This window comes from Pteropus medius, unplaced genomic scaffold (genome assembly GCF_902729225.1).
Source record: "Pteropus medius unplaced genomic scaffold, Ma_sr-lr_union100, whole genome shotgun sequence".
Classification (NCBI taxonomy): Eukaryota; Metazoa; Chordata; class Mammalia; order Chiroptera; family Pteropodidae; genus Pteropus; species Pteropus medius.
The window spans coordinates 40162-65341 of record NW_024349125.1 but is presented as its reverse complement, the minus strand read 5'-3'; the positions used below and the strand labels follow the sequence as shown (position 1 = coordinate 65341).

At 35.9% G+C, this 25180-nt stretch overlaps 1 protein-coding gene and 1 pseudogene across 1 annotated transcript in view; one reads left to right on the top strand and one right to left on the bottom strand.

Moving 5' to 3' along the window:
• The window catches only part of ZNF782 (zinc finger protein 782), a 39384-nt gene extending 35318 nt beyond the window's left edge, over positions 1–4066 (top strand). Inside the window, 1 exon segment of the mRNA XM_039880433.1 lies at positions 2–4066. Coding sequence (XP_039736367.1) covers positions 2–178 — 177 coding nt within the window. The 3' untranslated portion in view covers positions 179–4066.
• An 11046-nt stretch (positions 4067–15112) lies between these two features.
• On the bottom strand, positions 15113–15231 carry LOC120616923 (uncharacterized; annotated as a pseudogene).
• Between the last annotated feature and the right edge of the window lie 9949 nt (positions 15232–25180).

Here is a 25180-nt window from a genome sequence, read left to right as displayed (position 1 = left end):
ACTCAACACAGGAGAGGGACCCTATAAATGGAATGAATGGGGAAGAGCTTTCATTTTCATGTCACACCTCAAAGGACATCAGAGAATTCACACAAGGGAAAAACCTTATGAATGTATCGAATGTGGGAAAATTTTCCTTCAGAAGTCAGTCCTCATAGTACATCAAAGATGCATGTAAAGAAGAAATGCTATGAATATAACTAATGCAGAAAAGCTTTTTTGTTTGTCATTTAACTCAAAATTAAACTTATGAGATAATTCATACAGGGGAATGCAGTGAATTACACTTTCAGCAATGAGTCTCGCCTATGAAAATATCAGAAAACTCAAAAGCGAGAAATCCTATAGAGGTGGTAATGTGGGAAAATCTTCAGAAGGTTGTCAGATGTAAAAAGCCATGAGGAGGAAAAATAACTTTTTCTTGTACTCTGTTGGGTTCAGTGGCTGGGGCCCTGCAAATGGAAAGACATTATTAACAAGAGAAAAGAAAAAAAGTTTTATTTCATATTCATATGGAGAGTGTCACATAAATGAAGTGAAAACTCCAAAAAGGTGATCAGACCTAGAGGCTTATATACCATTTTAACAGAAGGGCAGTACATTTGCAAAGTTGCCTGACAAAGGAAAAGGGTTTTAGAGCTTCTACAGGTGATTAATTGTGAGAAGGTTAACATACAGAGAAACTGATGGAAGATAAGTGTTATTTCATTAAGATTTGTTTATGCTGATATTAGTTGATGCCATATCCAATGATAAGAGTTGTCTCTTCTTATACAGGAGCGGGCTTGGGGGACACCTTAATAAAGGGAGATTTATGACCCACCTTTTGGCAGATAGGGTGAGGGTGGAGAGGTTTTTCTGTGTCTACTGCGTTTCAGTTTTTTTCAGCTTAAAGTAATCCTTTTGCCAAAGTGGCATAATTTGAAGTGACATATTTTCATCCCTTTGATCATACCAGGGAGAAACTTTATAAATGTTGGATGTAGGGAAGAGTTCCACCAGAAATCAAACCTCAGAGTATGTCAGAAGACTCACAGAGAATTAAACATGAATGTCATGAGTAAGGAAAGACTTTCATGTAGACATCAAATCTTGCTTTACATCAGAGAACTTATACACATGAACAGCCCTGTAAATGTTATGGATCTTATAATGCTTTCAACCAGAAATCACACTTTTGAGAACATAAGAGAACTCACAAGGATAAAACCATAAAGATGATAAATGTAGGGAAACTTCAACTGCAAGTCAGAGCCAAGAAAAGATTGTAGAACTCAGAGAAGGGGCAAAAATTTATTAAGCTGATAAACATGAAAGTTCCTTAGGAAGCTCCTCACTAAACATATGAGAACTGTCTTAGTCCATTCAAGCTGTTATAACAAAAATAGCATAGATGGTTGGCTTAAATAACAAACATTTATTTCTCACAGTTCTGGAGCCGAAGTCCAAGATCAAGGTGTTGGCAGATTTGGTATCTGGTGAGGATCCACTTCTTAGTTCATAGATGGCCATTGTCTTTCTGTAACCTCACATGGAGGAAGGGGCAAGGGAGCTCTTTGGAGCCTCTTTAATAAGGGCTCTGCCCTCATGTCCTAATCACCTCTTAAGGGCCTCCACCTCCAAATCCCAGCACATTGGGTATTAGGTTTCAACATATGAATTTTGCGAGGACACAAACATTTAGTCTATAGCAAGAACTTACACTATAAAGAAACCCTTGAAATGTGTATAGACAGTCTTTCAGCCACTAAGGAGAGGTTTAGTCCTTATTGGACATCAGAGAATTCTCTGGGGGAAAGAAGATTCTCTGTGAAGATAATGAATATAGGAAGTATTCTGTATGAACTCAACCATCAGCAAACTTCCTCTGTGGAGAAACACTGACAATGTAATGAAAATGTAAAAGCTTTCTGTCAAAGATTGAATCTCATTGAGTAGAGAATTCATACAATGAACAAAAAATCTAGAATGTAATAAATGTGTGATAACTTCAGCCAAAAGCCTCCCTTCTTAGTATAGCAGAAAATGCCTAGAGCAGTAGAGACCTTAGTATATCAACCATTTGAAAGAAATCTCCCAAAGATAATGGATTTGGGAAATCCTTCCAGAAGTCAACCTACAATATAATGGATATATAAATAATAAATGTCCCATATACTGCATGTTCACCAAGAACTGTTTCTTTTTGTCCTTAGGCCCACAATCAGTCTAAATTTCCCAACCACTCTTTCATCCAAATGCAGTAGTGACTCCAACTTCTAGGTAGTAGAATATGGTTGTTGGTAGTAAAACAAGTCCCATCAAGACATCTTTGTACTATATATTCTCTGCTGTTCCTTGTCCCTACACTGATATAAGAGTACCTCATGAAGGAGTCAGGGTTCAAGAACTACTGTATGGAACAGTTTTCTCCCAAGAGTCTGACTTTTGCAAGGAAGGAAAAAACCTTCTCTGCCGAGCTGTTATAGGTTTGGGTGTACCTGACACTGACATCTTAGACATCCCTCAGCTATCACGAACCATGAATATGACCTCTGTGAAAAGTGACAGGTTGGTATGTATCAGAAAAGTCCCATGGGAGAATGCCAGAAAGCATCCTGAGTGATCATTGACTATTAACCACAACTCTTCTTTATTATTAATCATGTAAATAACAGAAATTGTTTGATGTTTCCTTATGATTACATTTTGGTTATGTACTTTTTGTAGCAATACAAAAAAAAGTATTGAGGATTTCTTGGCACATCATACCAGGTGCACATACTGTTAATTAGTCCCTACATGAATAGTGATATTAAATTGGGTTAGTGTGGTATCTTACATGTTTATTCACAAAACCATCATCTTATATTAATAAATATCTTGAAGAGAAACATTCAGGCTGTACATATGTCATCTTAATCCTCAAACTTTCATCTACTAATTTTAGCATTTATTTCTGATCATTGCCCAAATTAATTTTTACTGTAGTTGCAAAAACATGCTATTTTTTCCATTATTCTTCCTCTGCTTATAATGGTATGAAATAGTTTTCCTTCCTCCAGAGTTTTAAATTTATGTTTGTATAGACTCAGACTTTTTTTCATGCATTAGGTTATAATCCTTGAAACTAGTATTTTCATTTGGTTTGATGGTCAAATCATCTGAGATAAAGCCAGCAGAAGTTCATTCAGGTTGGCTCCTGTGTCTTTATGTTTCTGATATTTTTTTTCCTTTTACCAAATCATTCTTTTACTTGTTCTGATCAGGATAATGGTTAATCTGCCTTCGTAATAGTTTGCATCATAGAGCAAGTTCTTTATTCATATTTTTTTTGAAATTTTTAAGTTTTTGTTAAAATATTTAGATTATTATGCCTTAAATATTTATTTAAGGGGGCATAATATTCTGATTAGAATAGCATTTAATTTCCTCTCAGTCAGGTATCCGCAGGTATAACCAGCTTAAGCAAATGGCTTAGATTCATTCCTGGGAAATCCAAAGACACAGTCCTAGTGATATGGTACCTGGGCCTTTTCAGCTTCCCTCTTTGCTGGCACATGTACAAAGGACACTCCCCAGTACCACTTCATGCATTAGAGAATGTTACCTGAGCCCTAAACATTAATGCTTGTCTCTGCTCCTTGCCTTATGTATCTTTTTTACTTGTCTATAAAGTATTCTTTCAACAAATGGTTTGGTAATCTGAGGACTCTGGAGACATTAGATTTTCTGTATACCTTTTTTGTGCTCTTCATGCTACAACAGGCACATAACTAGCCTACTTTTACATAAGGTTTTTGCACTGTTGTGTCCAGTGATAAACTTAGTGACTAGCATTTTCATCCTTTCAGTGCTCACTCCAGTTCATCTTTTCCTTGCCTGTCTGGTTGGTTGATAGAAAGGCACTGAATCTCAGCTGGTTGCCTAACTGCACACTACTAAACTAAATAATTTTACTATTATGACTTTTGCCTGCTTAGCTAAGTGTCTAAGTCTACCATCACCCATCTCAGACTTGATAGCTGGATTGACAAGTAATCCAGATGTATAACCCACCTAGAAGGAAAGAATCCAGGAAGTATTGCCAGGGTAAGTGGCTGCCTGCTTTTTTTTTTTTTTCTCAAGATTAGGCTCCTCTGCATTCTAGGGCCTGTCCTCCCATCTTGAGCACATAGTCTTCAAGTGTCAGGAAATAAATGTTCTGAGCCACCTCCAGCCCATTCTTAACCTGAGTCTCACAAATGAGTTGCAGGGAGTTCATCAGCTGTCTGAGATATATTCAAATATATGGTCTTTGCATATTGCTAACATGAGCATTCGTGGCTCTTGTTAGGTTTTCAAAATGGTTACTATTTTATTGACTCAAAAATTTTAAGAACCACTGCTCAGGGGACACCCTCAAGAAGCTCATGAATATGTTTCTGTTACATGTGCATGTTTTTAGGAAGAGAATGTGTGGCTTCCATCAAATTTCAAAATGTTTAATAATAATTTTCAATTGTAGTTCAAAAGTGACCTCCAGAAAGCTCATGACTATTGTGGTCTACCCTCAAGTCTCATTTTACAGCCACTCCAGTATATGATTTACTCTCTTAGAGGTCAGGGTGTAAAGGGACAGGTTGGTGTTCTGCGTTGGCTCCTGAGTGCCACCTAGAGTCGTTCTCATGTACATACTCTGATTCCTCTCAGTGCCTTTGAGGGATAAGGCTGGAATGAAGTCTTCTAGAGACAGACCCAGGGGAGTCTACCAGCTCCTATCTTGTGGGTGGCCTTCCTTAGCACAGGATGATAGCTTCAGGGTACAGGTTTTTTCACTCTCAACTTATATGGATCTTGGTATAGCATCATTCTGTGTGGAGCTAAGAACAGTACACTTTGAGAAAGATCTGCGAGGTGGCTTAGATACTGGTTAAATTTGGTTCCCGGACCCAATTCCACTGTGGTGAGGGTTCTCCCACACCAACAAACAATTCTTAGACACCCTGCAAGTGTCTGGGAATTCAGCTCAATTCTGACACTATCTATCTGGAGATAACATTAGATTTCATAGGTTAAAGGTTTAATTCTACAAGATTTTCACACACACCCCACCCCCCACTTCAGATGCCAGATACAAGTCTATCTGTTACCTGTGTTTGTGACCCTGGCCAGAGATTGGAGGTTCCAACAACCCCTTCCAACTCAATGCCAATCACAAGTCCAGGTTGTCCCCTGTCCTTCTGATCGACTAACTATAAATCAGAGGTTTTCACAACCCCTTCCTTGGGTTCAAATTAATTTGCTTGAACAGCTCACAAAACTAAGAGAAACATGTTAGTTACTAGATTACTAGGTTATTGTAAAAGAGTACAATAATTCAAGAACAGCCAATGAGAGAAGCACGTAGGGCAAGGTATGTGGGAAGGGAATCAAAGCTTCCATGCCTTCTCCAGGAGTGCCACTCTTCCCAATCTCCATGTGTTCGCCAACTCAGAGACTCTCCAACCCCATCCTCTTGGGTTTTTATGGAGGCTATGTTACATAGTCATGATTGATTAAATCATTGGCCATTGATTCAACCTCCAGCATCTCTCCCCTCCCTGGAGGTTGGGGGTAAAACTGAAAATTCTGGCCCTCTAATCACGTGGTTGACTCCATGGCAACAAGTCCCCATCCTTAAGTGTTTTCTAAAAGTTATCACAATAATATAACAAAAGACACTTCTTTCTACTCTGAACACTTAGGAAATTCCAAGAGTTCTGGGAGCTGTCAGTCAGGTTGTAGACAAACACCAAATGTATATGAGCAATATATTTTGGGCAAATGATCAAATATAAGACAATATTGCACTGGTATATATCTTTTAGTTAATAAATGAGTTGAGTTGTATATAAAATTGCATTCTAGGTGTGCATGGATATTAGTGTTCTGTATAGATGTATTTTTTATCTCGTGTTTGTAGTATATTTGAGAGCAGTTGTGTACATTGAGTAGATTCCTTAAGTCCTTTATCAGTGGGACTTTTTTAAAAATGTGCAATGGTTTTGTAAAAGAAAAAAAAATGTGAATATATATATGAAACTTTACCTGTATGTGGTAAGCACCAGTGTGCCTCAGGATGCTTAAACAAGAACCATCAAAGCTCTGCTGTGTGTATTTGTGTGTGTGTATGTGTGTGAGTGTGTGAGTGTGTGAGTGTATGAGTGTGTGAGTGAGAAGGATGCAGGTAGTGATGCTAGGCATCTGTTTACAAATAAATCTGGATCCTTGGCTAAGGTTGGGGGAATATATGCAGGCCAAAGCTCCATGAAGTTTAGTAGACATCATCCCCTATCTGGTTGAGAGCTAAATGGTGATTCACATGCCGTGCTGAGAGGTATATGCATTCTTGGTCACCCATTGTTGAGAAAACTTGATGAGTACCTTGAGCATTCATTGCAAATCATGGCTTAGGAGTAAGGACTGTATCTTAGAGCAAGGCTCAATAAATTATGGTCTGTGGGTCAAATCTAGCCCATTGCCTCTGTATACATGACTTACATGTTGAGAATGATTTTTATATTCTTAAATGATTGAAAAAATAAAATGAAATTTTTTACATGTGAAAATGATATAAACATTTAGAGGATTTTGTCTTAAAATAAATTTTTGTTGGAATATGGCTATATTCATTTGCTTACTTATTATCTATGGCTGCTTTTGCAGTACAACAGCAGAGTGTAGTAGTTGCAACATAGACACTTTCATTGTGGCACTTGCATTACTTCACAGTGCTGCTTATAGCATTACAAATTCCAGTGATGCAATTATAACTTGACAGCATTTTGAGTTTCACTCAAAGTGTCATATTGCAGAATTTTAAAAATTACTAGCAATTATGTCAAAACAAGAAAAGTGGACTTTTAAAGTATAGTGTAGTGACGTGTGAATTTTGTTGAATTTTCAACACTTTTAGAAGTGCAAATAGTGACTGTATAGTAGATGTGTCAAAAATGTACTACATATGTATGCATTATCATACTAAGCCTGATCAAAATGCTCTCACCTCAGAAGTAAACAATTCCCAGAAAAATTAGAAAAATTAGAACAATAGCACAGAATGATTTCACAAAATAAAAAAGATGTGGCTGCTAGCACACCAAGTTCTCAAATGGCTCATTTGTTAGACAAGAAAGGAAAGCTGTTTAGTAATGCTGAGTTAATTAGATTATGTTTGATTACAGCAGTTGAAGATGTATGTCCAGAAAAAAACCATTTAAGATTCTTATCTTTTGGCGAGGACACTTAAGAGTTGAGGACAGAGGGAGCAACACTGACAGTCAACTAAGAAACAGTACAGATGATTTAAGTGGTTTTCCTTGACTGATAATGAGCCAACAGTTCTGTTCTGTTGCTGTTTATTGAGGGTGTCAGTGCTGCATTTGAAGTGACTGAAGAATTAACCTCTAAGAACAGTCTGTGTGGAACAACTGCAGTTGAGAATATTTTAAAAGAAGTTGTGAAAACACTTAGTACAACCTGAAGTAGAATCTGCTAAGATGTGTTACAACTGATGGTGGTAAAAATATGTGTAGAGCAGAAAGAGGCATGTTTGGACAAATTTATAAACCTTGATATTCATTGTATTATTCATCAAGAGGAATATTGGTAAAAATATTTAAATCTATTACGTGTAATTGAATGAATAATGTGAACAGTAAAACTTCACTTGCTCTCATGGTCTTAATTATCATGAGATCCATGATTTTTTTTTTAGAAATAAAAACTGAATATTTTGACTTTCCCTACCACACAGTTGATCAATGGCTTAGTAGTGGTAATAGTATTGTGATATTTTTGAGTTTATAGCCAAGATTGAAATTTTTCTGAATGAGGAAAAACTGCCCTCAGCACTGTTAATGAACTCCGAATGCCTTTGAAAGTCAGTTTTTGTTAGAAATTTGGTAATCTTTCTCGATTCAACTTAGAGTTATAAGGCAAAACAGTACTTATATGTGAAACTTATACCATGGTAAAGTCATTTCAACAACTGTTTGAATCACAAGTAATACCAGGCAGCTCTATACACTCCTGTTTGGTCGAAAATTAAAACAAGAAGAATCTTTGTTCCCACATTTTCCAAGCTCAAACTACTGTTCTAACAGCATTTTATTTAGACTTTGATGCAAGTATAAAGGAAATTTCCTTACTTCAAAATTTATTAAATCTTGCAGTTTGAGAAGCTGCTATCTAATATTTAATTGGAAGTGATTTTTCTGCAATGTAATGACATGTTTAGAGGCAAATATCTGAAGAGTCAAACAATTCTGTCAGTGCTTCCCTAGTACAATATATATTCAATTAGTCATATACCAACACTCAGTATTTGGCAGTATGTATCTGTGTGGAAAGATATTTTTAAAGATGAAGTATGTAGAATCTCACTACAGAGCAGCATTAACAGGTGAACATTTGCAACTGATTTTGATAATAGGCGAAGTAACTTTGAATCCCAATTCAACTGATTGTAGAATTCCATTCTCATTAGTAGACCCATATTACATAAACTTGTACTTATTATTAGATCTAAACTTAGAATTTTATGAATAACAATTTTGTCTTAAGTTATTCTTTTCTTGTTAAGGACCTATGTAATAGTCTTCCTTTTGCTTCGTTCTCCACAAAGCCTACAATATGTAGTGTATCAAATTGCTGCCCTAATGGAAGGACCATGCTCTAGTATTAAGTTCAAAACCATATTAGAGTACTACAAAAGAATAATAAAAGTCTGACAGATCCAGAGGGATCCATTGATAATTCAATTGCTTGCCAGATAAAACTCATTATCCTATAATGGAAGTCAACATATCCCAGTGTTGTGAGTTAAATAGTGTCTCCCTGAAGTTTATGTCCACCTGGGACCTCAGGGTGTGACTTTAGTGGAAATAAGATCTTTATAGGTATGATTAAGGATTGAGATGGGATTATACTAGATTAGATTGGACCCTAAATCCATTGAGAATATCCTTACAAGAAACAGACAAGGATACACCAGGACACAGAGAAGATGATGTGAAAACAGTCAGAGATTGGAGTGATGTGTCTGCAAGCTGAGGAATATTGTGATGTGCCAGAAGCTAGGAAAAGAAAGGAAAGATCTTTCCCTAGAGACTTCAGAGAGAGTATGGCCCTGCTGACACCTTGGTTATTAAATTTCTGTTTTAAGCCACTAAGTTTGTGGTAATTTGTTATAGCAGCCCTAGGAAATTATTACATCTAGAATCTCTACAACATATCATGTAAAATGTCCAGCATAAATCAGTAATTACCTGACATGTGAAGCAGAATAATGTGACCCAAAATCAAGAGAAAAAATGCCAATAGAAAAGGCTTAAAGAGACCCAGATGTAATTATAAGACATGGATTTTGTAGCCGCTGGTTTATTATGTTTAAATATTTAAAGGAGGAAAAAAAAGAATGAACAGATAGGGAAGGGGAAGTCTCAGTAGAGAAGTCAAATATAAAAAATGAACCAAAAGGGAATTCTAGAACTGAAAAATAGAATATCTGTAATGTTAAGAAATCACTGGGTGAGTTTGAATAATATATTTGAGATCACAAATGAAAGAGTTTGTGAGCTGGAATAAACATGTATAGTAGTTATACTGAAAGTCAGAGTTAAACAGTTTTAAAAAAAATTAAACAAGGACTCAGAAATCTGTTGGAAACTGTCAACTGATCCAACCTATAATTGAGGGAGTGGCAAAATATCTGCTGTGGCAGGCAAATATTTGAAGAAATAATGGCTGAAAATATCCCAAATTTGGTGAAAAATATCACCTTATTCATCCAAGAGAAGTATAGCAAAGCCAAACTAATAAGAAAACCACATCTAGGTACACTCTCACAAGTAAAGATAAAGAGAAAATCTTAAGAAATTCCAAAAAGGCACATTTGGGGACAACCATATAAATGACAACTGACTTATCAGAGACAGTGGAGGCCTGAACGTAAGCAAATGACATTTTGAAGTGCTGAAGGTGGGGAGGGGGCATCCATCAATCTACAATTTTTATTTCATACAATAATTCAAAAGCGAGGGCAAAAATCAGTTGAGCATTCATTGTCTGCAGATCTTGCAACAGAAACAAACTGTTGTCTCCCAGGGGCATTTGGCAATGTATGGAAACATTTGGTCAACCCAAGGAAAATGGCAGTTCTTGGAGTCTGGCATGGAGAGGCCTGTGATGCTGCTAAACATCCTACACTACACAGGACAGCCCTTCACACCATCAGTGTAGCAATAGCTCTGGTTTAAAGAACTGGTTTAAAGGAATTGTCTTAGAACATGCAATGATGGGAGAACATGGAGATTCCATTGTTTATTTCCAGATGTATGCTGGAACAGGCCAGCAGTCTCTAGCCAGAGGCTGAGCTGCTCAAAATTAGACCTCAGTGTTATGTAAACACATTCATGAGGCCCTCGAGTGCTCTATATGTTATTGGATTTTAAAATGCTCCAATGCAAAAGAGAGCAATGGATAATCCTAGGAAATACATGCAGTGCTCTTGGGATTTAGGATAAGCACCAGCTGAAAAGGAAATGGAGAGTCAAGATCCCGGCATTGGCTCAGAAGATGTGGCTGGATTGATTCTTCTAATCAGTGGCACCTAGGAATTTCATCTTTCCTGTTTCCCCCACGAGCTCCACTATGTAGGTGTCATGATGTCCCAGAGTTTTCATCGGCTGTTCACACAGATAGCATCTGGGACCAAAAGGAACCCAGGGTAACCTCCTTCACCAACACTATGGCCCTCAGAGAAGACAGAGGGACAAGTACTCTAAGTAACTATCCTTCCATCTGTGTCTCCTAGAGGTAGGAAATGTAAGCAAGCCTCCCTTGTCCATGCCATGGGATGGCCCTGTCACTCCCTACTGGCCCTAAGAAGGAGGTAGGACTGGAGGATGTGGACTCGCACACCTGAGCGCATGCATTGAGCGCCTTAGCACAGGAGAGGGTTAGCCCTCTGTAACTTAGCTTGGGCTGTGGCCCCACTGAAGGTCTCAGGCCTAGGCTGAACCCAGCTTGGGTAGTGGTTGTGGGGTAGGAGTGATGGGCAGGGATCCCAAGCATCTAGTGCTGCGTGGGGCTTATGTGACCTGCATCCACATTGGGCGGGCTATGGGGCAAGGGTGGGCCTACACTTATCCCTGCAGTATGGAGCTGCCACCTAGTCAGTCCTGCCTTGGTCTTGGCTTGGCCTGACTACAAATAGATAAGCTGATCCCTCAGCCTGAGGAGACCAGGATGGGGGAAGCCATGTTTTTTTCTCTCCTGCAGCATTGTTGTTAGACATTATGCTCTGGAAGTGGCCCTGACAGATACTCAGGAACCAAGCATCTCTGGAGTGAGTTTTGCTGGGAGGATGTGTTTCACATGGGAATGCAGTTGGGCAGGGGTGGCAGGGGTGGTGACCAAGGGATGAATAGTGCAATGTGGCTGGGCCCTCTATCACCATCGACAGGAAGATCTGAACACCACCCTGCAGAAATCCCCCAGAACCAGGCTGCAGTGATTGCTATTGTTCTTGAGACATGATGCTTTCCTCCTGTTTGGGGACAATTTATTAAATAAGAAAGCATCATTATCCTTCAGGCTGAGCAGGCCTCACCGACCCTGCCACCCTACTCCACAGGCTTGGAGTCCAGGGAAGCAGCTTATCTGGGTCTAAATGTAGCCCTTGTTCCAAAATCAGGTGCCCTAAATACAGAACCTGAATTTGAGCAAACTGCCAATTTCTTTCTGCAGACTTTATGTCTCTTTAAGTTTTAACTGATGGATGCTCTCTTGTGAAGAGGTTTTGAGAAGGGGAGCAAAGAAGAAATCATCTACTTATTATAACAAGGTAGAGCCTTTGGAAAACTTGATGTCATTCAAATCAGCTTTTAAGGTTTGTGAAAAGTAAGAAGGACTTTCATTAAAACCCTGGGGCACGACTGCCCAGGTGTATTGCTGTTCTTCCCAAGTGAAGGCAAAACGACATTGCCCAGGGTTATCAACTGGAATATAGAAAAGAGCACTGCATCAATTGATTACAGTGAAAAACGTGCTTTCAGTAAGAATGGATGCTAGTTGTGTGGGGTTGAGGTGCTGAGGGATAACAATGTCTTTATTGCCTGGAGATCTTGGACAAAAATTCCATCTTCAGCCATTGGTTTTCTCATAGCTAATATAGGGGTGTTTCAGGGGCTAGTACAGGAGATAATGAAGCCCTGAGTCTTATAATCTTTTATTATGGGCTTGATGCCTTGGATGGCCTCTTTATTTATAGGATAGTGGTTAATTCTGAGGAGAGGTTTTGAGGAGTCTGTTTGAATCTTGATGCAGGGTGCTCTTTGGAGCCTGAAAATATCATTTGGAGATTTTGCCCCAAAAGAGGAGTGCCTCAGGAAGCAGCTGGGGACCCCTGTTGGGGGGAAAGCCACATGGGCACCCATGCTGTGGCAGGGCCTCGCTGGGCAAGGTATTTTAATGTGGTGCCACTGGGCTGTATGTCCCAACACAGCGGGCTGATCACAAATGGGAAACTGGTCTGTGGTCACCATTGCTTCTCAGGACAAAACATAAGCAAAGCACAAGGAGTTCTTTAATCATAAAGCATGAGCAGAGGCAAGAACTAAGGGCTGTACACTGACTATAGGTGCTGAGAAGTCCCTGTGAATTCCATTTGGGAGTCTGTGAAAGCTCCTAGGAGACTGAGCAATTTTAATCAGTGAAAATGAGTTAAATCAGTCAATGAATTAGAGAGGGTACAAAATTCCATCCTGTTCCTTGGCTCAGAAATACTGAAGCTTGCTGCTTCAACACACACACATTTCCATAGATAATGTAAACTAAAGGGAAGAGATGAATAGTGAGAAAATTGCCCAGTTGATTCTGTTCTCCCCTGGTGTCTCTTCCAATAAAAACATACACCTGCGGGCCTAATAGTGTTCATTGATGAATTATTTGGATTATCCTTTGAATTGTTTGCAAAATCCATTTATAAACTATTGACCTAAAAGTAGAAGACCAAAGTGAGAGGCAATAAGCATTTATTTGAGATAGAAAAGAACAGCTATTTGTAAAGCAATGATTCAGGCAGAAACACAGTAGAGTTCTGATTAGGAGATGAAGGCAAGGAGTATTTATGAGAAAGGAAAGGGGAACAATTACATGAATAGAAAGAAAAAATTTCTACAAGTGCAGATAAGCTAACACGATGATGCTAATTCTAAATATTTAAAATTTTCGGCCAGGTATTTATTATGTCCACTTTCTTCTTAAGCTGCAATGCTGCTTTAAGCCCAATTAAAAGGTTCTTTTGCCCAGTTTTAACATTCCAAAAGTTTGAGGAGTAAGATGTACAAGGCACTTTTTCTGAAATGGCAGCTTTGACTCCAATTTAAAGTGGCTCTGTTTATATTACTTTTTATATTTCTTCCTTTTGAGATCTTTCCTTGAAAGCATCACTTATCAATCACCAGAAAGCAACATTGATCATTTATTAAAAGCAGCATTGGGCTTTTATCTCCAGGAAGATTCACTGCCAGTATATCATGTCCCACATAGAAGACAAAGTGGTATTATGTTTTCTTAGGATCCTTCGGCTACATTTGAGCAACAGCATCAAACAGAGGAAGTCTTTACCATCATTTCTTTAAGGGTAAATGTCTTCTATAGTTTCTTGAGGTTTTTCATATGAAGTCTCATAGGCCTTAGTGATCATCTCAAAACATTGAGCAACCAATATAAGAGTGGTGTCTATAACATCAAGCTACGCAAAACAAATTTTTATAACAGCAAAAATTTGTGTAAGAGACAAAATGATAAGCCCAATTTGAAGAACAGATCTGAACCAGGAGACAATACCTGAGGACAATCAGCTGAAGATATTAAAGAACCATGAGGTGTCAGTGGGCACTGTATTTAATCACTTGGCTCGTGCCTGTGGTTTATCTAGTTCCATTTCTATTTCACCAAAGATGTTTTATCCAAGTATAACAAGAGGTATTAACAACAGACCAAACCCTACCTTGTTCACCTAGATGATCACGAGTAATTCTGTTATGTAATTTAACTCATGCAAGGGAACTTGTAGCTTTTTCCTGGTTGGCTGTTACTCTGGAGGTAGCTCCAGCATTTCCTCTAAGGTGTTTGATAAATTTGTAATCATGTATTTATTTATTTTAATACCTGCCAAAGGAAAAAGTATTCTTCCAGATCTGGTACCATTGTCGGGCATTGACTATGTGTGCAACCAATTGCATATTTTGACCTGTGAAGTAGGTTTAAAGATGATGCCCAATGTTGAGTTATATTTCCAGGCAGAAATTAAGGGAGAATAGGAAACAATAACTATTATGGTAAGTGTTTGGCTTCTTATATTATTTTGAGATAGAAAGGAACTAAAGTAAGGAAAAAAGGAAAAATAGTCTAGTTTATGCAGGCCTGGTCTGGGATCTTGGGTTACTGGTCCATAATAGATGTCATCTGTTCACTTCCTAGTAATTTTAAGTTTCAAATCCTTGTTGGTTGAACAGTCCATTTAGGTGCAAGAGCTTTCTTTAAATGGGAAACATGAATCCAAGTATCAACACCATTAAACTAGACCACACACAGATTAGTTAAGAGTACTTGATATGGTCCTTTTCATCTTGGTTGTACAAGAGTCTTTTTGAAGGTGTTTTTTCCACTATACATAAACACCTGTAAATTTTGGTGGTTAATTTCTTTGTCTTCTTTAATTAATTGGATACCAAAGCAGATAAATCTAAATGCATAGGTTGACCTGGTAAGGCTCTTGGGAACACTGTAAAAAAAAGTACCAGACTGATTTTTCCCGAGAAGGTTTCCATAAGTCAATTCTTGCTTCTTAAACCTGTCTGATTATATCTGGGAAAGCTGTCTTTCTCAAACATGACATTCTAGTCAAAGCCTTGGGAATAAAATCAATGTTTCCAATTATCTTGTTCTAAGGAGAACAGATTCTTATTGAATTTACATAAATAATTACATGGCCATGAAACTAGGAATACTCACTAAAAGCTTTTTTTTTTTTAGGTGGGGCAACCCTTGGTTGACCTCCAGATCGCAAGGACCTTGTCAGTTTACAATCCCTTATTTTTTATGCCTACATCACCTAGTCTTCCTAGGTGGTCTCCCATCCAAGTACTAACCAGGCCCAACCCTGCTTAGCTTCCGAAATCAGACAAGATCAGGCTTGTTCAGTGTGGCATGGCCATAGACTCACTAAGAACTTCTAAATTCTGGGGGGATCAGGAGTGTTTTAGGTCTGCTTACAAAGGTGTAATTCACCCAATCGCTGTGGGTCTTAGAGAAACTTTTTTCTTATATATAGAAAACAAAATTTCTTAAATATAGAAAACAATTAAAAACTTACTATTTTAAATAAAAAGTCAAATATAATCCTCATCAGTTTTTTCAGTCATGTTACTGATTCTTGTTGACCTCAATCTTTTCGTCAGTAGTTTTATGAATCCTGCTTTATCATAGTTCTGCAAATATCCACCAAGTTTATTGGTAGTAGCTAAAAGTTTATAAAAACCTGTATTTTAGTGTAAATGTTAGAGTCTTCTTCATGAATCTCATGAAACATCTTTGCAGAAACATTTTTGTAAAAGCATCGAGTAAAACAATAACTTTATAAATGACAAAAAGACTTAAAAATGATAATAGTTAAAGAATTGAGAGTTCATATATGCACACATATAAATGATGCAATTGACTTAGTTATCCATTACAATCTTAGCTTGACCACACATAAAATTTCTTTCTCAAGTTTCCTTTTCCACAACTTTCTGCAACTTTCATAAACATTATGAAACTTTCATATACTTTTCAGCTATTGTCCCATATTTTTCTTTTTCTTTTAAAAGAGTCATTTTACTTTAAGGATAAAATTACTTTTTTCCCCTTTACCAAAAAACCGCACACATATCCTTTATATCTTTCTTTATCCAAAAAACACATTCTATTTCTCTTTCCTCCAACATTTCCTCCAATATTTTTTATTATTCTAATCCCTGAGACACAACACTATTGGAATTGGACCAGTTAATAACACTACAATGGCTTCTAAATGTTTAAGTCAAAGGAATAGTTGCACATCTCTCCCTTTAAGCCAAAAGCCACAAATGCTTAAGCTTAGTAAGGAAGGCATGCCAAAAGCCAAGATAAGCCAAAAGCTAGGCCCCTTACACCAAATAGCCAAGTTTTGAATGCAAAGGAAAAGTTCTTGAAGGAAATTAAAAGTGTTACTCCAGTGAACACATAACTAATAAATTGAAATAGCCTTATTGCTGCTATGGAGAAAGTTTTAGTGGTCTGGATGGGAGATCAAATCAACCACAACATTCCCTTAAGCCAGAGCCTAATCCAGAGCAAGGTCTTAACTCTTCTATGAAGGATGAGAGAGGTAAAGAAGAAAAGTTTGAAGCTGGCAGAGGTTGGTTTATGAGGTTTAATGAAAAAATTTGTCTCTTTAAAATAAAAGTGCAAGGTGAAGCAAGAAGTGCTAATGAAGAAGCTACAGCAAGATATTCAGAAGATCTAAGATAATTAATGAAGGTGGCTATATTAAACAACAGATTTTCAATGTAAATGAAACAACTTTGTATCGGAAAGAAGATGCCATCTAGGATTTTCGTAGCTAGAGAGAAGTAAATGCCTGGCTTAAATGCTTCAAAGGACAGGCTGACTCTTTTGTTAGGAGCTAATGCAGCTGGTGACATTGAGATGAAGCCAATGCTCATTTACAATTCTGAAAATCCTAAGGCCCTTAAGAATTATGCTACATCTACTCTTCCAGCACTCTATAAATGGAACAACAGTTTGGATGACAGCACATCTGTTTACAACATGTGAAACCTACTGCTCAGAAAAGATTCCTTTCAAAATATTGCTCAAATATGATGCACTTGGTAACCTGAGAGCTCTGATGGAGATGTACAATGAGATTAAGGTGGTTTTCATGCCTGCTAACATAACACCCATTCTGCAGCCCATGGATTATAAGGAGTAATTTTGACTTCCATGTCTTATTATTTAGGAAATATTTTTCATAAGTTTATAGCTGCCATAGATAGTGATTCTTCTGATGGGTCTGGGCAAAGTAAATTGAAAACCTTCTGGAAAGGATTCACCATTCTAGATGCCATTAAGAATGTTCATGATTCATGGGAATGGGTCAAAATATCAGCATTAACAGGAATTTGGAAGAAGTTGATTCCAACCCTCATGGATGACTTTGAGGAGTTTAAGATGGCACCGGAGGAAGTAACTGCAGATGTGGTGGAACTAGCAGGAGAACTAGAATTAGAAGTGGAGCCTGAATATGTTACTGAATTGCTGCAATCTCATAAAACTTTAATGGATGAGGAGTTGCTTTTTATGGATGAGCAGAGAAAGTGATTTCTTGAGGTGGAATCTACTCCAGGTGAAGATGCTATAAAGATTGTTGAAATGACAACAAAATAATTAGAATATGACATAAATTTGGTTGATAAAGTAGTGGCAAGGTTTGAGGATATTGACCCCAATTTTAAAAGAAGTGCTTGCATAAGTAAAATATTATCAAACAGCAAAACAAATCATTTGTGAAGGAAGAGTCAACAAATGCAGCAGGTTTATCGTCTCATTTTAAGAAATTGCCAGAGACACACCATCCTTCAGTAAACACCATCTTTATTGGTCAGTAGCCATTGACATCAAGGCAGGACCCTCCACCAGCAAAAATATTAAAACTCGCTGAAGGTTTGGATAACGGTTAGCATTTTTTAGCAATAAAGTATTTAAAATTTTTTTTGACATAATGATATTGTACACTTAATAGACTATGGTTTAGTGTAAATGTAACTTTTATATACACTGGGGAACCTAAAAATTTGTGACACACTTTATTGCAATATTTGCTTTATTGCAGAGGTTTGGAACCAAACCTGCAATATTTCCCAAGTATGCCTGTACTTGTTTCAGATGTACAACTGCAAAATCACCACAATAAGTCTAATTAACATTCATTACGGTACATAGTTATAATTTTTTCTTTTGCTGAGAATTTTTAAGATCTCTCTTAGCAACTTTCAAATATAAAATACAGTATTAACTATAGACTAAACAATTTTTGTGCTTATTTTTAAATTTTTATCTTTTGACCCCCTTTACCTATTTCTCCCATCCCCACCCCCACCTCTGGCAACCACCAATTTGTTCTCTGTAACTATGAGCTTAGTATTTATGTATGTAAGAATGTATGTATTTATTCATTTTTAGGTCCTCATATAAGAAAGATCATATGGTTTTGTCTTTCTATGTCTGACATTTCAGTTAGCATGATACCCTCTAGGTTCACCCATATTGTCACAAATGGCAAGCTTTTATTTTTATTGGTGAATAATATTTCATTATATATATTTCATTATATATAATATTTCATTATATAATTTGTACATATTATATACATATTACAATTTTTTTCATCCATTCCTCCATTAATGGACACTTAGGTTGTTTCCATATTTTGGCTATTGTAAATAATGCTGCAGTAATAATTAGGATGCAGATATCTTTTTGAATTAGTGTTTTCATGTTCTTTGGATAAATCCCCAGAAGTGGAATTGCTGGGTCATATGGTAATTCTATTTTTATTTTGTGGGGAACCTCCATAGTGTTTTCCATAGTGCTGCATCAATTTATATTCCTACTGAAAGTACTCAAGGGTTCTCTTTTGTCCACATCTTTGCTAATACTAGTTATTATTTTTTTTGATAGCCATTTTTAAAGGTGTGAAGTGATATAACATTGTGCTTTTGATTTGCATTTCCCTGATGATTAATGATGTTGATCATTTTTTCATGTATCTGTTGGCCATCTGTATATTATCTTTGAACATATGTCTTTAGATTTTTTTCCTATTTTTAATCAAGTTTTCTTCTTTCTTTGCTATTGTGTGAGATATTTATATATTTAGGGTATTATCTCCTTATCAGATAAATGATTTGCAAATATTTTTCCCCATTCAGTAGGTAGCCTTTTCATTTTGTTGATGATTTCCTTTGCTGGGCAGAAGCTTTTTAGGTTGATGTAGTCCCACTTTTTTTTTTCCTTTTGTTGATTTTGCTGTTGGTATCAGATTTAAAAAATTATCATAAAGACCTTGTCAAGGAGCTGCCTGTGTTTTCTTCCAGGAATTCTATGGTTTCAGGTCTTATGTGTAGTCTTTAGTCCATATGAGTTAATTTTTATTTAAGAGGTAAGATAGTGGTCAAATTTCATTTTTTTTTACTTGTGGCTGTCCAGTTTTCCCAACACTATTATTGAAGAGACTATCCTTTCCTCATTGTATATTCTTGGGTTTATTTTTGGGATCTCTACTCAGTTTCATTGATCTATATGTTTATTTTTACTTCTATACTATACTTTTAAAATTAGTATAGTTTTGTAATATAGTTTTAAGTCAGGGACTATGACGCTTACAGATTTGTTCTTTCTCAAGACTGCTTTGGCTATTCTGGTCTTCTGTGGATCCATACAAATTTCGGATTATTTGTTCTATTTCTGTGAACAGTGCCATTGGAATGTTGATAGGGATTGCACTGAAATCTGTAGATGACTTTGGGTAGTATGGACATTTTAATAATATTGATTATTACAATCCATGAGCACAGAATATCTTTCCACTTATTTGTGTCTTCATTTTTTATTAATGTCTTGTATTTTTCAATGTATAGATCTTTTACCTTATTGGTTAAATTTATTTCTAGATATTTTATTCTTTTCAATGCAATTAAAGTGAGATTTTCTTAATTTCTCTGACAGTTTATTATTAGTGTATAGAAACATAGCAGACTGTTGTGTGTTGCCTTTTTATCCTACAACTTTACTGAGTTTATTCTGTTAAAAGAGACAACAGGTAAAAAATGGAGTCATTTATGCTAAACTCCACATAACCAACCTGAGACTTAATACCTAAGTTAATCACACTTTCAGACTCTCCTGGGAAAGAAATCTTAAACTAGTCAGTCTGGAATTATCTGGTGAGCACTAGTGAAGTAATCTGTCTGATAGATCCCTGCTGCCCCTAAAGGAAAGTGACTTTGCCACAACTAATCAACTTTTGCTTGTATGACTTCCTTGTTCTTCTCCCTTCTGCCTATAAAAGTCTTCCATTTTGTTCAACTCCTCAAACTTGCTTTGTATCTGCTAGATGGAATGCCACTCAATTTATGAATCATTGAATTAAACCAGTAAGATATTTAAAATTTACTCAGTTGAAATTTGTTTTTAACAATTCTCAGTTTAACAATTCTCAGTAAAATTTACTCAGTTGAAATTTGTTTTTAACTGTTTGTTGTTGTTGTTGTTGGAGTCTTTAGGGTTTTTTAAAATATATAATGTCATCTGTAAGTAGTGACAGTTTTACATCCTTTTCAATTATGGGTAACTTTTTATTAAATTTTCTTGCTTAATTGCTCTAGTGAAAACTTCCAATACTATGTTGAATAAAAGTGGTGAGAATGGGAATCCCTGTCTTGTTCCTGATCTTAGAAGAAAAGCTTTCAGCTTTTCATCGTTGTGTATGGTATTAGCTGTTGGTTTGTCATATTTGGCCTTAATTATGTTGAGGTACGGTCCTTTTATACCCTCTTTGTTGGTAGTTTTGATCATAAATGAATGTTGAATTTTGTCAAATGCTTTTCTTTATCTATTGAGATGATTACATGATATTATCCCTTATTTTGTTAATGTGGTGTATCACATGGCTTGATTTGAGGATTGTTGAGCCATCCTTGTATCCCTGGAATAAATCCCACTTGATCATGGTTTATGATCCTTTAAATGTATTGTTAAATTTGGTTTGCTAATATTTTGTTGAGGATTTTTGCATATATGTTTATCAAGGATATTGGCCTGTATTTCTTTTCTTGTGGTATCCTTGTATGGTTTTGATATCAGGGTAATCCTGACCTCATAAAATAAGTTGGGAAGAGTTCTTTCCTCTTCTATTTTTTTTCGAAGAGTTTTAAGAAGTGTTGGTATGAATTCTTTGAATGTTTGGTACTATTCATCAGTGAAGCTTTCTGGTCCTGGACTTTAGTGTCTTGTGACAGTTTTCGATTGCTGATTTAATCTTCTTACTATTAATCATTCTTTTCAGATTTTTTTATTTTATCATAATTCAGTCTTGGTAGATTGTATGTTTCTAGGTATTTATCCGTTTCTTCTAGATTTGTTGGTGTATAATTGTTCATAATAGTCTCATGATCTTTTGCATTTCTGTGGTATCAGTTCTAACATCTTTTACACTACTGATTTTGAGTCCTCTTTTTTTTTCTTGGTGAGTCTAGCTAAAGTCTTGCCAATTTTGTTTATCTTGTCAAGTTTATCACGTTTAGATTCATGTATCCACCAGCACAATCAAGATATAGCACTCTTCTATCAGGTCTCTATCTCTATAGTTTTGTCATTTCATATAAATAGAATCATAATATGTAACTTCCAGACTGGCCTCTTTCAACATAATTCCCTTGAAATTTATCACAGCTGTTGTGTATATCAAGTTATTTTTTATTGCTGTACAGTATTCCATAATACATAATGTGGATGTACCACAGTTTGTTCATACCTTAACGCATTGAAGGACTTTTGAGTTTCCAGTTTTTAGTTATAACAATTAAATTTGTTACAACAAAAAACCCTGAACAAAATGTACAAGTTTTTGTGTGAACATGTTTTCATTTTTCTAAGAGAAAGCCTAGGAGTGAGATTATTGTTGTATGGTAACTGTATATTTAATTTTGGAAAAAACTGCAAAAATATTTTCCAAGTAGCTATACCTTTTTTCATTCCCATCACCAACAGACCTAATTATTCTGTGCCCCCACTAGTGGTTGTTATTGTAAGTATTTTAAAGGTTAGCCATTCTAATAGGTACCTCATTTTGGTTTTAACATGCAGTTTCATAATTTCAAACTGTTTTGAACACCTTTTCATTTGTTTATGTGCCAGTATGTTCTGTGCCTGGATTTTAATGAATGAAGATGACAAAGTGATGACATGGAATGGTCAATGACATTGAAAGAAAAGTTTAATAATATTACCTACAGTTCCCCTAACAATGAGAAGCACAGTGTACCACAGAGGGCCATGAGAGGAATGCCATATTTGGTAAAGTCAAGGGGAAAGTCAAAGCCAGAGCCTTTGTTGGAGTTTCCATGGGAAAAGTAAAGCTAGTCAGAGTAAACTGTTTAGTATTGTCTAATTTGAATCATTCTGGTGGTCTTTAAACTAGAGGAGTGATCTCAAGTTGTTTAGTACCCGGCTCTGGGATTATTAAGGCTGAGGAATACCGCTTCCTGGTGTCAGCTGAGTCATTTGCCAGTTTTTAAGAATTGACTATCCCTGGGAAGGGCAGTTTTTCCCCAACAAAAAGGGTCATTTAAGATATCAAAATATAATATACGGAAAATTAAAAATTATACATTATACATTGGCATATTCTCATTGGTAAATTTTCTCTTTATGCCTTTAGTCCATTTTGTAGTGGATTGTTTTCTTGTTTAAAGAATTCTTTATATAGTGGGGATACAAGTCCTCTGTCAGATATATGGTTTTCAAAAATTTTCTCTGTAGTTTGTATTTTCATCCTCTTGCCATTGTCTTTTAGAGAGTAAATGGTTTTTTTTGATATTTAATTTTTTCTTCTATGCATCATGAGTATGTTGATGACTAAGAACTTTTTGTATAATTAGTTCTGGAAGAATATTTCCCATGGCTTCTTCTAAAGTTTTATAGTTTTACATTTTTTAAAAATTTATTTAAATTAGTTTTAATACATTGGTTAGAAATATATATAATTCATAAAATGATCCCCCCAATTGCTCCCTCCCTCCCTGGACCCTCCACCTAGCCCTCATATAAATGATAACTACATTTCCTATGCTGTGCTCCCTATCCCCGTGACCAACTATCAACTACTAATTTGTACTTCTTAAACCTTTCACCCCATTCTTCCAGCCCCTCACTTCCCCCTCCCCTCTGTCCATCGCCAAATTGTCTACTATATTTGTGAGTCTGTTTTTGATTAGTTTGGTCTTTTCGTTCCTTAGATTCTGCATATAAGTAAAATCATATGGTATTTATCTTTGTCTGACTTATTTCACGCAGCATAATAACCTCTAGGTCCATCCATGTCATTGCAAATGGTAGGATTTCATTTTTTTAATGGCTGAGTAATATTCCTTTGCATATATGAACCATAATTTCTTTATCCAATCTTCCATTGATGGACATTTAGTTTGCTTCCATGAATATTGGGATGCATAGGTCTTTATGAATTATTGTTTTGGTTTTCTTTGGATAAATACCCAGAAGTACAATTGCTAGGTCAAAAAGTATATTCATTTTTAATTTTTTGAGAAATCTTCAGACTGTTTTCCATAGCAGCTGTACCAATTTGCAATCCCATCAACAATGTGTGAGGGTTCCCTTTTTTCTGCATCCTCACCAACACTTGAATTTTGATTTATTGATGATAGCCATTCTGACAGATGAGGCAATATCTCATTGTGATTTTAATTTGCATTTCTCTGATGATTAGTGACCTTGAGCATCTTTTCATGTCTATTAACCATCTGTATTTCCTCTCTGGAGAAGTATCTGTTCAGGTCTTCTGCCCATTTTTTAATTGGATTGTTTTTTGTCATTGAGTTGTATAAGTTCTTTATATATTTTGGATATTAAGTCCTTATCAGATGTATCATTAGCAAATATCTTCTCCCAAACAATCGGGATTGTTCTTTTGTTTTGTTGATGGTTTCCTTTGCTGTACAAAAACTTTTTAGTTTGATGTAGTCCCATTTCTTTACTTTTTTCTTTTGTTTCCCTTGCCCGAGGAGATATATCTGAAAAGAAATTCCTGTTAGTAATATCAGAGTTTACTGCCTATGTTTTCTTCTAGAAGTTTTATGATTTTGGGTCTTACATTTAAGTCCTTAATCCATTTTGAGTCTATTCTTCTATATGGTGTAAGAAGGTGGTCCAGCTTTTTTTTGCATGTATCTGTCCAATTTTCTGAACACCATTTATTGAAGAGACTGTCTTTACCCCATTATATATTCTTACCTACTTTGTCACATATTGAGCATATAGGCACAGATTTATTTCTGGGCTCTCTATTCTGTTCCATTGATCAATGTATCTTTATATGCCAGTACCATGCTGATTTGATTACTATAGGCTTGTAGTATAGTTTGATATCAGGTAGTGTGAAACCTCCAACTTTGTTCTTCTTTCTTAAGATAGCTGTGGCTATTTGTTTTTGTTTTTTTATGGCTCCATATAAATTTTAGGATTATTTGTTCTAGTTCTCTGAAAAATGTCATTGGTATTTTAATAGAGATTGCATTGAATCTATAGATTGCTTTGGGTAGTATGGCCATTTTAACGATGTTGATTCTTCCTACCCATGCACATGGTATATGCTTCCATTTATTTGTATGTTCTTCAATTTCTTTTTTCAATGACTTATAATTTTCTGAAAACAGGTCTTTTACCTTCTTGGTTAATTTGATTCCCAGGTTTTACATTTTATATAGAAATCTATACTTCATTTTGAATTAAACTTTACGTAAGTTTTTTTTGTTTTTGATAAGTATTTGTGTATAGCATATAGATATGTAATTGATTTGTGTTGATCTCATAACCTGCAACTTTGAATTCATTGATTAATTTTAAGAAATGTTTTGCTTTTTAAATATTCCTTGGGATTTTGTACATGCACAGACAATTATGTCATTTGTAAATAGGTATAGATTTATTTTTTTCTTTTCCAATCCATGTGCCATTTTTTCTCTAAGTCATTGTGCTGGCTAGAATTCTGCTATGTTGAATAAGAATGATGAAAGTACACATCTTTGCTTTGGTCCTAATTTTAATTTGAAGACACTCAGTCTTTCATGATTAAGTACAATATTAGCTCTTTGTTTTCAATACATGATCTTTATCAAGTTGGTAACATTCTCCTTCATTCCTAGTTTACTGAGAGTTCTTTTAAAATCTTAAAGTGGCATTGAAATTTGTCAAATGTTTTTTCTGCATTGATATGATCATTTCATTTTTTTTAGCTTATTAATTTGAATTTATTTTTCAAATGTTGAATGAGCCTGGCATTCCTGGA